The following is a 14,523-nucleotide window of genomic DNA, read 5'->3' on the forward strand; positions in this document are numbered from 1 at the left end:
ATACCAGCATAGAGACTCTATTTCCTCTCTTATTCAAATGTCTTCAGGGTCTAAAAGCCAAAGAAAATTCAATTTGGGGAACATCTTGAGAATGCATTGTACCCTTTTATATATAATGCCACTTTAGGAAATGCTCATATTGTAAGGAGAAGTATATAAACTATCAAAAGCTGAATTAAAGGATTATGCTTCCATCTGAGAAAACAATGTATGAGGAGATATACTCTCTGAAATAGTTACTTCTTCTTCTAGATATTTAACTTTCAAATGTCAACTATTCAAACATACTATCACTTACTGTTTTTCTGGTTGAACCACTGCAACTTTCCTCTGTTTGTGTACTGTACAAAGAAAAAATATATATATAAATGTCAAGAAAAATTAAAAGACAAAGGAAAAGTTACATATGCATTAAGCTAACTTTAGCTTACAGCTGGCCTTTGAACAACATGGGTCTGAGTATATGTGGATTTTTTTCAACAGTAAATACTGTAGTACTACACAGTCTGCAGTTAGTTGATTCCTCAGATACAAAACCGCAGAGACAGAGGGCCAACTATGGGACCTGTGCATTTGCAGATGTTGGTATCCATGGCAGGTCCCAGAACCAATCCCCCACATATATGGAGGGACAACCATACGCAGTTCACTGGTCTTTAGTGTATTCACATAGTTGGGCAATTATTACCACAGTCAATTTGAGAATATTTTTGTCATCTCAAAAAGAGACTCGGTACTCCTTAGCAATCACCTCTCCACTTAACCACCCCCGAGCCCTAGGTAACTACTAATCTACTTTTCCACTCTCTAGATTTGCTTGTTAAATCATAAATGGAATCATACAACATGTATGATTTGTAACTGGCTTCTTTTACTTAGCATAATGTTCTCAGAGTTCATCCAAGTTGTGGTGTGTGCTAACACCTCATTCCTTTATATTTCTGAATACTATTCCATGGTGTGGAGATACCACATTTGTTTATCTATGCATCAGTTGATGGACATTTGGATTGGTTCCACTATGTACATTTGTGTACAAATTTTTATGTGGATATATGGTTTCATTTCTCCTGAGTATATAGCTCTATATTTAACACTTTGAGGAACTGCCAGATTGTTTTCCAAAGCAGCTACACCATTTTATTTCCCCCCAGAAAATATTCATAGAAGTTGGCTGTCCCAGGGAGGCTTAAAAATATTATTTTTGGTTTCTGTATAAAGGCATAGCAATACTTATAGTACTTGCTAGTTAAAAAAACACAGAACTAGGTTTTTGGGTTTTTTTTTTCTTTTTTTTTGGTACGCGGGCCTCTCACTGCTGTGGCCTCTCCCGTTGCGGAGCACAGGCTCTGGACGCGCAGGCTCAGTGGCCATGGCTCATGGGCCCAGCCGCTCTGTGGCATGTGGGATCTTCCCGGGCCAGGGCATGAACCCGCATCCCGTGCATCGGCAGGCGGACTCTCAACCACTGCGCCACCAGGGAAGCCCTCAGAACTAGGTTTTAAATATAGGTGACCCTTGAACAATGCAGGGGTTGGAGTGCCAACCCCCAAGCAATCGAAGATCCATGTATAACTTTACATTCCACCCTCCGTATGTGCAGTTCTGCATCCGCGGATTCAACCATCCAGGGGTCATGTAGTACTGTAGTACATATTTATTGAAACAAATCCACACACAAGTAGACCCACACAGTTCAAACCCACATTGTTCAAGGGTCAACTGTACTTTAAAGGAGCAAATTTTATGGTATATAAATATCTCTCAATAAAGCTGTTTTTAAAGTTGGGGGGCGTCACTTTAAGATTAGGTCACAAAACATGGGAACTTGTGTCTTGCTCAATCTCTCACTCTCTTGCTTGCTGGCTCTGATGGAAGCCAACTCCTGTGCTGTGAGCTCCCCCACAAAGTGGCCCACATGACAAGAAACTGAGGGAAGCCTCCAACTGACAGTCAACAAGGAACTGAGGCCCTCAGTCCAACAGCCCACAAGGAAATGAATTCCTGCCCACGGCCATCTGAGTAAACTTGGGAGCAGATCCTCCCCCGTTGGGCCTTGAGATGACAAGAGCCCTGCTGAGGCCCTGAATGCAGCCTCACCAGAGACTCGGATCCAGAGGTCCCAGCTAAGTTGCGTCAGATTCCTGACCTACAGAAAATGTGAGATAATAAATGGTTTGTTGCAATGAATGATTTCCTATGCAGAAACGGATAACCAGAATATCATTTTATTTTTCTCTGAAATGTCCAGATTCATCCTACTTGGTAACAGCCACACAGCAAATTATTTAACAATCAATCCTTTGACCCAGAAATAGACAGCTACCTCGTGCTCGGCGAGGAGTGCTGAGGGGATGGCCATTGGTTTCACACCAGCCCAAAGGAAATATATCCATGGATTCCACATTCACAATAAATTCAGGTATGGGTTTCTTAGAACCTGTTTAGATTTAAAAAAAATTTTTTAAAGACTATTAAATAGCTTTCTTCATAAACTACTTTCTAGACAATGTTCTAGTAGACAGTGTTCTACTGTTGCAATAATACAGACACAAAGTCTCTTAAGCAAGTGCCCTTTACACAGAAGTCATACTTTTTCATGTGTGACAAACATTAAGAGAAAAAGCAAACTGTCCCCCAAGCGTAACTGTATAAAGACCAAAACAGGTAGTCAATGTACAGGGTGACCCTTAGTTAGGGAACAGCAAATAAGCACCTAGAACTACCAGTAATATCATTCAGATGGTTGACAAATATGGTCGTCAATTCCACGAAATAACTGGAAAATAAAAGGCAAACGTTATAGTTCTACTCAATAAAAACATTACTTCTGGTACTCAGAAACAAGCCAGAAGTTAGACTGGTGGGCTCAAGTCAGAAAGTGATGTAAACAAAGTTGCTCAGCAGGGGTTGCATAAACATGTACATCCAATACTGTCCTTGACACCTATGTTAAAGGCCGATTCTACAAACCGGGAACAACAGTAAGGACCGAGTGACTACTCAGCAGTGAAAAAAAAGAAACCCAGGCATAGTTAGCTGTAGTGCTGAGTACTCGCATACTACTTTCTGTCCACAAACCTGTCCCATCACTGAATATTACTTTTAGCATAATATATCTTTTCAATTTTACATACTTTTTCGTTCTACTGGTTGGGGGCAACCAAAATATAATCTCTTGAATAAGCTAGTTACTAATGCTCATGCTCATGTATTTTGGTCACATCAAAATATATGCTATTTAACTTGTATTTTCCCGTTCAAGAAAACAGGGGGCCATATAAGTGAAGGCTTTTATTCATATTCATTTCCTAAAATTTGAAGGTCAAGGACAGGAGGATGAATTTTTAGCTCAGAGTCTTACATTACAAATTAGAAGTCTCTGAACAAGACCCCTATTTAGCTAATCAATTAAGTTTAACAAGCCACATTACAGGGGTAAACAGGAAGGCAAAGAAGAGTGGTCAGACGAAGGCTTCTCAGGGGTGTTGACGCTTACCCTCCAACTGGAGCCACAGGTAGGAGCCTCTCACTGCAGTAATGGTGGCAACGCACACTTCTTCAGGGAGAAGAGGGTTCACTGCCTCAAGCTTCATGTTCTCCTTAAATTCATGCTCAGAAATTGACTAGAAGATAAATTAATCAAATACATACTCAGTATTAACTCACGTGCTCATCTGAGAGAACTTTCCAAGTAACAGTTAATCCTAGAGCAACTCCTCCATTCCACACCCCAGGGTAACTGTCCCTTTCCCTCCCTACAGAAGATAAGATTTATCCTCCAGAGGGTAAAACAACAGATCCCTGGGCAGGAGGACACAGGAACTATTGAGGGCATGCATGCTGTCCAGAACAGAGATTAGCATGTGGAATGCTGAGGACCAGTCCCTGCTACTACCCTCCATGCGAGCAAATGGAAGAGACTTCTTGTGGCAATATGAAGCACAAGAAGGAACACATAAAGACATGGATTTAGGTTTCCCCAGCAAATGGCCAGACAGATCTTACCCAATAGGGAAGTTCAAGGTTGACAAGCCCCACCCACATGTTCAGAGCTTCCAATCAGCTTTTTCTTTTAGTCTCCCATTTCTTAAATATAAGCAAGCAAATTCCACCAAGGAATTACCAGATATCTAAACATATGAAAACTAGAGACCAAAACAGACAAAACAAGCAACTTGGAGAAAACAGATTATGTAAGAAGAAAACTCACAAAAGGTGGGGGTAATTAACATCCTCTGAAAGATGAGAAAAACTATTGCATCTTTAAAATAAGAACAGTATATTATTAAAAATATTCAGAAATGGTTTTTAAAAAGTAAAAATGTGATATCAAAAATTAAAAACTCAAAATAAGGGTTGAAAGATAAAGTTTAGGAAATCTTCCAGCAAGCAAAGCAAAAAAAAAAACCCCTAAGAAACAGGAAAAGCAGTGGGGGTGGGGAGGGTGCGGCAAAATTGGAGGCCTGGTCCAGAGGGCCACCAAAATGAGAATTCCAGAAGGAGACGAGAGAAAAAGAAAAGGAAATCAAAGAAGAGATCCAAGAGAACTTCCCAGCACAGAGAGGCACAAGTTTCCAGAGAGAATGTGCTCTCCACGCCCCAGCACATGGGTGAAGACAGGCCAAGCCATAGCTTGACACTGAAAGGGAGTGACAAAAGAGATTCTATAGCTTTCCAGGGATAGAGAAAAGGGCAGGTCATATATGAAAGATCAAGAATAAGAATGGCTTTCAACTTCTCAATACCAACACTATAAGTAGAAAACAACTGAGGTTTTCAAAATTCTAAAGTGAAATAACTTGCATTCTAAAATTCCACATTGAGCCAAACGATCAGTCAAGTTAGTAGAGTGAACATATTTTCAAACACCAAAAGTCTACTAACACTTACATCTCTTGCATCCCATTTCAGGAAGCTACTGAGAGACAGGCTCCATCAAAACAAGGGAGTAAACCAAAAAAGAAGAGGCCATGAGATATATAAAACAGGAATCCCAAGTCCTAAGAAGGAGAGGCAATTCCTTGGGTGACACAGCAGAGCAGTTTCCAGAATTAAAACTACATGGCAAGCCAAGACAGTAACCTGTCTAAAAAGAGGTTGCTAAGAGGGGTGTCTCTAAAAAATATATATTAGACATGAAAGATTTCCTGATATGCTAATAGTTTTGAGAATCTACTGGAAGGTGTGGGAAGAACTAGTATTATAAGCAAAGAAAACTAGGCTATGAAAAACAAGGCAATTATTAACTTGAGGACAAATAAAAGAAGAAAATAATCGTAAAATACTACACTGCTAATCTGTGAGTAACACCTAAGTGCCCATGATAATGTAAATACTCAAATTCAGACTTAACCGAGAATTGTAATATCACTCTAATAGGAAGAGCAGATAGGTAAGACAGAGGAGAAAGGTAAGGTAAAATAGCTAGATTACTCACTTACTGTAATACAGAATTGAGAGACACATCTAAAATTAACTCAAAAGATAGCTGCGAATTATAAGTGAAGAAGTATAAATATGAGAATAACAAACAGTGAGAAGAATAGGAAGTGAATACTTCTGGGAAGGGAAGCCATGGAAAGGGACAGAGCAGGAAACTGTTGTTTTATGTTCTAAGCTTTTTACTGCTGTTTGGCTCTGTAAACCATAAATAAGTTTAATAATTTTCTCTCCTTAATATTTCATCATTTTTGCATATTAATGGACCATTAAAACTAATCATAAACTAAAATTTTAAATTCACATGATTTCAGCTAATAAAAAAACCCAAATTGATAAACTGTTAAGCTAATTAAATTAACAAATTAACTTCCGCAGCAAATGAAATTTTCCTTGGACCATTTTATTACAATCAACGAGAGGCGTTTTGGGGTTGCATGAGAGAACTGGCTTCAGAGTAAACATCATTACAGCAAGGGAAGCACAGCAGTCCCCAGCAGCCCCAAAGCAGTGGCCCTGAGGGGACAGGATTCTCACCGGAGGGAAGCACCTCTGGGGAGCAGCTTCAGCACCACACTGTTTGAGGTAGTCGGCCCAATCAAAGTCCTGGCCTGGGTAGCCTAGGTAGGGACAAAAGAGCAATGATTCACACCTCACATGCCTGCCTGGCTTTGCCACTCTGCCAGGTGTCCACCCACAACTTCTAATTTTGCTAATTTGAGGACTTTGATCATTTTAGAGAGGGGAAATAACACCCTATTAAATCCAAAGTATTAATTTTATAAAACAGAGCAACTCTGGATAAATTTTTAAACTCACACTTCAAATTAGGCATTTATTTGAACAATATTTTATATGATTAGTTGCTGACAATTTACCAAAAGAATTTAAGACAGTTATGACTGAATTTGATTTGTGCTAATAAATCCCACCTCTAAAGGAGAGAGACCCAGGGTCTAAAGGAGAAGAGCAACCTACAGCACTATCTAATCGGTGAAGACTTTTTTCTTTCGTAAAGCTATTCCCTTAAACATGTCTTAGCAACTACTAATATTCCCAGCACAGGTTTCAGATTCGTGTTCTATAGAATCTCAGTGCTCTATAAGCTGAATCATGAATTCATTTCAGGAAAAAAGCTGAGCTTAATTCCCCGCTTAAGTCTACAGGTTCTTGGCAGAAGCCCCTCTAACCTGACACCCTGATGGCACCGGCTCTGTGCAAGGAGCTGGACTGAGTCTGGCTGCCCCGCCGTGTCTGAGCTCACCTCTGCTCCCCAGAGCTCAATTTCCCACAGGCACAGAGCAAGCTACTCAAGAGCACACCAGCCTACAGCCAAACAGCCCCTGCAGTCACCTCCTCTGCCCACCTCAGAGTGGCACCATGTTCTCTCTGCCTCCCCCTCAATTCCTGACAGTAAATTAACTACCATTTTTAATTACATAATCTACTACTTTCCTTCTACTGATATTTACAAAGACAGCTGAGTTGTCTACAACAATGCTGAGAGAGGTGATATCTTTAATTTTTTTTTCTTCTCATGTAATGGCAGCGGGCAGGATAAGGAACTTGGGATGTTCAGAGCATTCCTGCAAAGCAAGAACTTGCTCCTGTAGGTATGTCCCCCCAACCATCACCACCAGGCAGGCACTCCCACTGCCTGTTCACTGATGAGGGAGAACCTGGGGGGTTGTTACGGTTTTCCCCTATTTACTCATTGAAGGAACTGCCATTCTCACTTTTGTTTCCCCCGTGACTAGTCCAATGCCTGGCTCAAAGCAAACATTCCACAAAATGTTTGATGGATGAGTGAAGGCTGAACGGAAGACAAAGGTTCAGAGTCTGTGACTCTTATTAACAGAAAAGAGCACTTCCAGCCCAGTGTTCCAGCAATCACCATTTAGAAAGTGAAGCTATGTTTTACTAAGAGCTTACCAATAAAGTATATACACGGCCAGTCAAATAATCTAATTTGCTGACATAAAAATCAGATAAACACCTTACACTTCCAGATACTCTAAGTTAAAAAAAATACCTAAAATTTCAGCTCAAATAAGTCATATTTAGTAACCTTGATTAAAGGGTCAAAGATTAAATTTTGCAAAGTTGCAAACATGAGGAAAATGAGTTGCTACCTTCCTACTTACAGCCTGAGTTCTGCTTTTGACCATAAATCTCCCTCTGAGGTCCAAAGAGTCTCCCTCTAAGAGGAGGCCCAGAAACCTAAAAATTAGTAATCTACCTCCTAACTCTGGCTCTAAGGGCTCTTCTCATAAATCAGCTCCCAACACTCATTGCATCCTACCCTCACCCCTGTTGCCTCCCAGCAGACACAGATGGAATGAACTAAGGAAGCTGCATGGAACCCCAGGATGTTATGAAGATATTTATCAAGGTAGTAGGACATACTTTATTTACTAGGTTTCTTTTTTTTTTTTTCAGTATGCGGGCCTCTCACTGTCGTGGCCTCTCCCATTGCGGAGCATAGGCTCCGGACGCGCAGGCTCAGCGGCCACGGCTCACGGGCCTAGCCGCTCCGCGGTATGTGGGATCTTCCCAGACCGGGGCACAAACCCGTGTCCCCTGCATCGGCAGGCGGACTCTCGACCACTGCACCACCAGGGAAGCCCTAGTTTTCTGTTTTTTAAAAAAACATTTATTTTTGCACCTGTCTTAGTTGTGGCAGGCGGGCTCCTTAGTTGTGGCTCGCCAGCTCCTTAGTTGTGGCATGCATGTGCAATCTAGTTTTCTGACCAGGGATTGAACCCAGGCCCCCTGCATTGGGAGCGCAGAGTCCTAACCACTGTGCCACCAGGGAAGTCCCTATTTACTAGTTTTTAAGCTTAATTTATAACTTTTAAATATGTAGATACTGGAATATAGTTCTTTGTTTACTCTTGTCTTGGGCCCCCAAAACATTAAGGACAGGATTGGGTGTGAGGAGAGAGGGGGACAAAAGATCCAGGTAAAGCCATCTGATAAATCTCATTTTGAAGCAAACAAATCAGAAAAGAATGAATACACACCAGGAGGGGGACTGATGTGTAAACCATTCTTCAGACCCCACTGCACAGGGAAAATACCAGGACTGTCAGCATGACACACGAAGGATCGCTGTGCACGATTCTCTGGTCGCAAATCATCCATTTCCACCAGAAAATACTTCTCATCAAAAACCTGTATGTATGATTTAACACACAAAATAGACAAAGTTTGATTTTTTAATTGGGGTATAGTTGCTTTACAATGTTGTGCTAGTTCCTGCTGTACAACGAAGTCAATCAGCTATATGTGTACATATACCCACTCCCTCTGGGACCTCCCTCCCACCCGTCCCACCCATCTAGGTCACCACAGAGCACCAAGCTGAGCTCCCTAAGCTATATAGAAGGTTCCCACTAGCTGTTTTACACATGGTAGTGTATATATGTCAATCCCAATACGTGTATGTTTACGCATGCGTGCGCACACACACACACACGTCATTTCCTTGGCATAGCTGAACGTGTTACAAAAGTTAATAGCCACATTAATAGTAACATTAAGTGTTTTTTAATACTACTACTAAGCACTCAGTAAATGTTATCTCTGTGTCAGGCACTGTTTAAATGCTTTTTTTGTATTAATTCAGCTTTAATCTTCCTAACATTCTAACGAGGTACCATTATCAACCCCATTTTGCAGAAAAGGAAACTGAGTTTAAAAAGCAGTTAAATAACCTGCTCCATGTTACACTGACAGGAAGAAACAGAACCTAGATTTAAATGCAAGTTGTTGAGCTCCAAACAAAGCTTAGTTCAGGCTCAGTGAGGGGTCAGCTACACCAGTTTATTAGATCAGATCCTAGCCTAGTTTCAAATGCCAAAGAGAAGGTTTTATGAAACTCCCCTGGCTCCTTACCACCTACCCTTCAACTTCAGGAAGGACCCTCTGATTCCACTGCAAGTTCAGAATCCCTTCTTGTTCTTTTTTTCCCCCTCCTTTTGTGAAGTTACTCTTTTTTAAAAAAAAATAATAAATTTATTTATTTTGTTTTATTTATTTTTGGCTGTGTTGGGTCTTTGCTGCTGCACGCAGGCTTTCTCTAGTTGCGGCAAGCGGGGGCTACTCTTTGTTGCGGTGCATGGGCCTCTCACTGGGGTGGCTTCTCTTGTTGCAGAACATGGGCTCTAGGCGCATGGGCTTCAGTAGTTGTGGCTCATGGGCTCTAGAGCGCAGGCTCAGTAGTTGTGGCACACGGGCTTAGTTGCTCCGCGGCATGTGGGATCTTCCCGGACCAGGGTTTAAACCCGTGTCCCCTGCCTTGGCAGGCAGATTCTTAACCACTGTGCCAGCAGGGAAGCCCCCTTCTTGTTCTAAGAATAATCTTCTTCTAAGGTAAGGAAAATGTAAATCTCAACAGGTCAGACGATTTAGTGTCCACATAACTATTCCTCTTGTCACACTTGATTTTTGGTTCTACTTTCAGTAAATGGGCTTCTGCTCTACTCTTAAAACGAAATCCTCTACCTTATGCCTCAGTTCTAGTTACTGAGTAACTGGGCCTTGACAACCTGCCCAGTTCTTGTGGTTACTTCTAACAAGAACCTCGCTTTTGTCAGTCTTCCAAAAGATTAAAGTCTGGATCTGGAATCCATGGCTGGAGCAATCCTACTGGCAGATCTTGTGACACTAATCAACCGTTCCCCACACATCTGCTCACCCAACGAGCCCTGCACCTAGCTGGACACTGATGACACTGCCTGCCTCCAAACTTTTCAGATACCGTGGGCCACCTGCTGCTTAAATCTCCTCTATAGTTATGTACAGCCAGGCCTGCCCCAAAGAATGTGCAGCCCACTACTCTGGTGCCCAGGCTTTGGTTACCTGGGGCAGCCAAGCTCTGACAAAGGAATGGGCCACAAAGAACCAGACATTACAAATGTAAAATGTGCACAGAACTAATTCTAGCCTCACAGCTTAGGAGAAACAATGGGTTGGATTAGTGGAGTTTGAAGATTAAAACACTACCAATTTCCTAAACCAGTCACCCTGACAAGAATTCTTACCAAGAGAGTTGCCTCCATTTTACCTTAACAATTGTAGCAGGAGAGATCCCAAAAGGAGACCAGGGATCCACAGCTTCCAATTTCATATTTACAGAGAATGAATGAGCGCCGATCACTTGTTTATCCTGAAATGCAAATGCCAAGAGGGAATAAAATATAGTATCTGCACATTAATTTTATACTCATATATAACTGAATACTACTCTTAATTAAAATAATGGAACTGTCCAGCTTCTGGTAAATAATCTAATCCTATAATTGTCTTCCCAGCCTGGAAAAAATTATTTAGGAAAAAAAAAAAAACCCAAAGGAAGCACTCCTACTCTCTACATTCGGAACACGAGGGTCATACAGGGAAAAAACAAGTTTATTTTATAACAAGTCAAGGCTATGTAGTTAAGAGTAGAAAAGAGAAGACTCAAAATGCTTTAAGAGCGCTTCGGGAAAAAACCTGGACTACTTTTAGGAAAAAACGATGATCATCACTCTCGCTAGCCTTCACACCTCTTCCCTCCTTCAGGCATCACAGCACTCTCACTGACGCCAGGGATTATTTTATACTTTGCAGCTCCCCCATATTGCTTTACTCTACTGTGAGAAGATAAGTACCTATCTACAACATTTTTGTTTTTACCTTAAATAAGTAAGATGGTAATGGCTCTTCCTCCTCCTCTTTCACTTTGGCCAAGATCTCTTGCCACTCAACTTCAGTTTTCAGATGTCTGATGGCTTTAGTTAAAACAAGACAGGATGCTTTAAGTGATGTGAGAACTGACACACTTTATAACTGCTCTGAAACCATTCACATAAAAAAGTCACTTTCCACTGGGAAAAGGAAGGGGTTCAAGCCCACTTATACCATCTTTACTCAGAGAACTTATAACTTTAACTTCAGTACCTCGTCTCCCCTGTTCAGAACCTGGGTAGTGTTTTGGTGAAAATACCTACAGTAAGATCATAAGGATTGCTGTTGTCCACAAAATAATATAATATAGCATCCAAATTGGGGCACATAATAATGAATGTAAATTGATTCAAACATTAACTCCTGTTTTAATATTATTGGGATATCTTTTAATCAACAATTTGCTTTGAACTCAAGACCTATCCTACTCCTGTAACTATGTACATGCTACCTAGAGAATTTTTCTTCAGTTTTGGTAACAGATCAGTATGAGTTGGGGCAGAAGTTAGTAAAAGTTGGAGCAGAAGGTATATCAATATGTGTGGCAAATTACTAAGGCAATAAAGCCAAAAAAAAAAAAAAGGCATTTAACTACTCCATATACATTTTTTCAATATCTCTATTATGTAAACTAACAAAGGCTTCCATAATATGCAGAATAATGTATTTTTCAGTCTCATAGATATTAATAAAAATATAATAAACAATAATGTAATATTAAAAGAAAAATGTTATATTGCTCCTCACCTGATGGGGGCTGAAGCTCATATCCCTGTTGAGCAGCCCAACCAACATGATGAAGAAATGGATCCAAGTAATACAACCAATGTTCAAAATTATCAGAACTCTCAAGTCCTTCATAACGCAGCTTCAGCCTTCCTCCAATGTTGTCTACTACAGTAACAATCCAAGTACTTAAAGAGTCCTGGAAAGCTTGACATTCCAGCCTGGAACCTGGAGCAATGAGATCTAAAGGATTCCTCCCATTACGGAGCTGTAGGTAAAAAAAACAAAATGATTATATAAGAGAAGTAACATAATATTTTTAAAATCAAGTTTTAAATGAACTCAAATTAACCTTTATATTTTTACCCATTCAAAGCTAGTGACACTGAACTGCCTAATATCATACAAGTCTCTATAGTATTATTTCTGGTGATAGGAAAATATTTATCTTAAAGAAAGATTTCTTTCTCTAGGACTATATTACCGTTTCATCTAGAAAGAATTTTTAAAATATCATTACTTAGTCTCTGTAAAAGCAAATATGATCATCATTTAAAAAAAAATCAAATATGACAAAAGTCAAAATCCCCCACAATCCTACCTCCAGGAAAGAACCATGATAAACGCTTTGGCACATACTCTCTGAGAAAGGGTTTTCTACACACAAGTCAACATCCACCCATGTCTATCTTTTTCTCTTTTGTATTTTTTGAAAAATGTATATTGTTTTTCAATGTGTGTTTGTCACTTAATATTTCATAGCTATCTTTCTATTATAGCACATATAAATCTCCCTCATTCTTTTAATCTGTTTTATTGACATTATGTATTATACATGGGCAGTAATTTATCCACTTATCTGCTGATGGCATTTCAGTTCTGATTTTTTTACTCATTTCACAACGATGTTCTTATGAATGCAATGAGTGTTCTGATTACACTGAGGGAAAGGAAGAGTTTAATTCTCACTCTCTAGATACATATTAAAAGCTAGAAAAAAGAATAAAAACAAAGGCTGATTCCAATATCATCACTTAACCATTTCTTAATGTTCAAACTTACATTTTTTTCCTAATAAGAACTGCTCGGACTTCCCTGGTGGCACAGTGGTTAAGAATCTGCCTGCCAATGCAGGGGACACGGGTTCAAGCCCTGGTCTGGGAAGATCCCACATGCTACCGAGTAACTAAGCCCGTGCACCACAACTACTGAGCCTGTGCTCTAGAGCCCGCGAGCCACAACTACTGAACTCGTGTGCCACAACTACTGAAGCCCGCATGCCTATAGCCTGTGCTCTGCAACAAGAGAAGCCACTGCAATGAGAAGCCTGCACACCGCAACCAAGAGTTGCCCCTGGGCAGCAACAAAGACCCAACGCAGCCAAAAATAAATTAATAAATAAATTTATAAAAAAAAAAAAAAAGAACTGCTCTATGACACTTACATATTCATGTACATGCAAAAGAACACATGAACAAATGAAGGAACACATTCACAGCTAAAGATAAGAATAGCAAAATCAAGGTCAATGTACTGCAGGATACTTATTAATTCATTTGTTCATGATTTCATTCATTCATTCAAATGTTACTGAGTGTTTAGCCGGTCCCAGACTAAACGTAATTAAATGAGTCAGAGTACAGGCATACATCTGAGATATTGCAGGTTCAGTTCCAGAGCACTACAATAACGTAAATATTGCAGTAAAGTGAACCATACTAATTTTTTGGTTTCCCAGTGCATATAAAAATAAAGTTTAGGGCTTCCCTGGTGGCGCAGTGGTTAGGAGTCTGCCTGCTGATGCAGGGGACACGGGTTCGTGCCCCGGTCCGGGAAGATCCCACGTGCTGCGGAGCGGCTGGGCCCGTGAGCTATGGCTGCTGGGCCTGCGCGTCTGGAGGCTGTGCTCTGCAACAGGGAGGCCACAGCAGTGAGAGGCCCACGTACCGCAAAAAAAATAAAATAAAAATAAAGTTTACACTATATTGTAGTCTATTAAGTGTGCAACAGCATTGTCTAAAAAAAAAAAAAGCACATATCTTAATTTAAAAATACAAAACAAAAACCAATTACAATAATAACATCAAAGATCACTGATCAGAGATCACCATACAAATATAATAATAATGAAAAGTTTGAAATATTGTGAGAACTACCAAAATGTAACACAGAAACACAAAGTGAGCAAATACTGTTGGAAAAATAGCGCCGACAGACTTGCTCAAAGCAGGGTTGCCACAATGCTTCAATTTGTAAAAAATGCGGTGTCTGAAAAGCACAATAAAGTGAAGCACAATCAAATGAGGTATGCCTATATAAAATATAAAGATCATCTAGAAACAGAGTGTTCGCCAATCAAGTTTAAAGAGGAATTGTGAATGGATCACAGAATTAAATATAACAGTTAACACTATAAAACATTTAGAAGAAAATATAGGAGTAAATCTATATGACCTTGGGTTAAGCAAAGCCTTCTTAGATAAGACTCCAAAAGTATAAGCAACAAAAGAAAAAGATAAATTGGATGACATCTAAATAAAAAACTTCTGTTCTACAAACAATACCATCAAGAAAGTGAAAAGATAATCTACAGAACTGGAGAAAATATTTAAAAATCATATATCT

The 14,523-nt window shown here is 40.0% G+C and overlaps 1 protein-coding gene across 4 annotated transcripts in view; it reads right to left on the bottom strand.

The window, feature by feature from the left end:
• SFMBT1 (Scm like with four mbt domains 1) overlaps positions 1 to 14,523 on the bottom strand; it is a 165,160-nt gene that overhangs the window by 52,380 nt on the left and 98,257 nt on the right. For all 4 annotated transcript variants that reach the window (XM_027121075.1, XM_027121074.1, XM_027121073.1 and 1 more), the window contains 8 exons: positions 11,920 to 12,166; positions 11,122 to 11,216; positions 10,511 to 10,612; positions 8,466 to 8,616; positions 5,980 to 6,062; positions 3,500 to 3,626; positions 2,327 to 2,440; positions 299 to 341 (listed from right to left, as the gene is read on the bottom strand). In XM_027121075.1, the coding sequence (XP_026976876.1) occupies positions 299 to 341; positions 2,327 to 2,440; positions 3,500 to 3,626; positions 5,980 to 6,062; positions 8,466 to 8,616; positions 10,511 to 10,612; positions 11,122 to 11,216; positions 11,920 to 12,166 (962 nt within the window). The remainder of the gene's footprint in view (positions 1 to 298; positions 342 to 2,326; positions 2,441 to 3,499; positions 3,627 to 5,979; positions 6,063 to 8,465; positions 8,617 to 10,510; positions 10,613 to 11,121; positions 11,217 to 11,919; positions 12,167 to 14,523) is intronic.

Source organism: Aethalodelphis obliquidens, unplaced genomic scaffold (genome assembly GCF_003676395.1).
Source record: "Aethalodelphis obliquidens isolate GAN/ISIS:26980383/991018 unplaced genomic scaffold, ASM367639v1 scaffold22, whole genome shotgun sequence".
Lineage (NCBI taxonomy): Eukaryota > Metazoa > Chordata > Mammalia > Artiodactyla > Delphinidae > Aethalodelphis > Aethalodelphis obliquidens.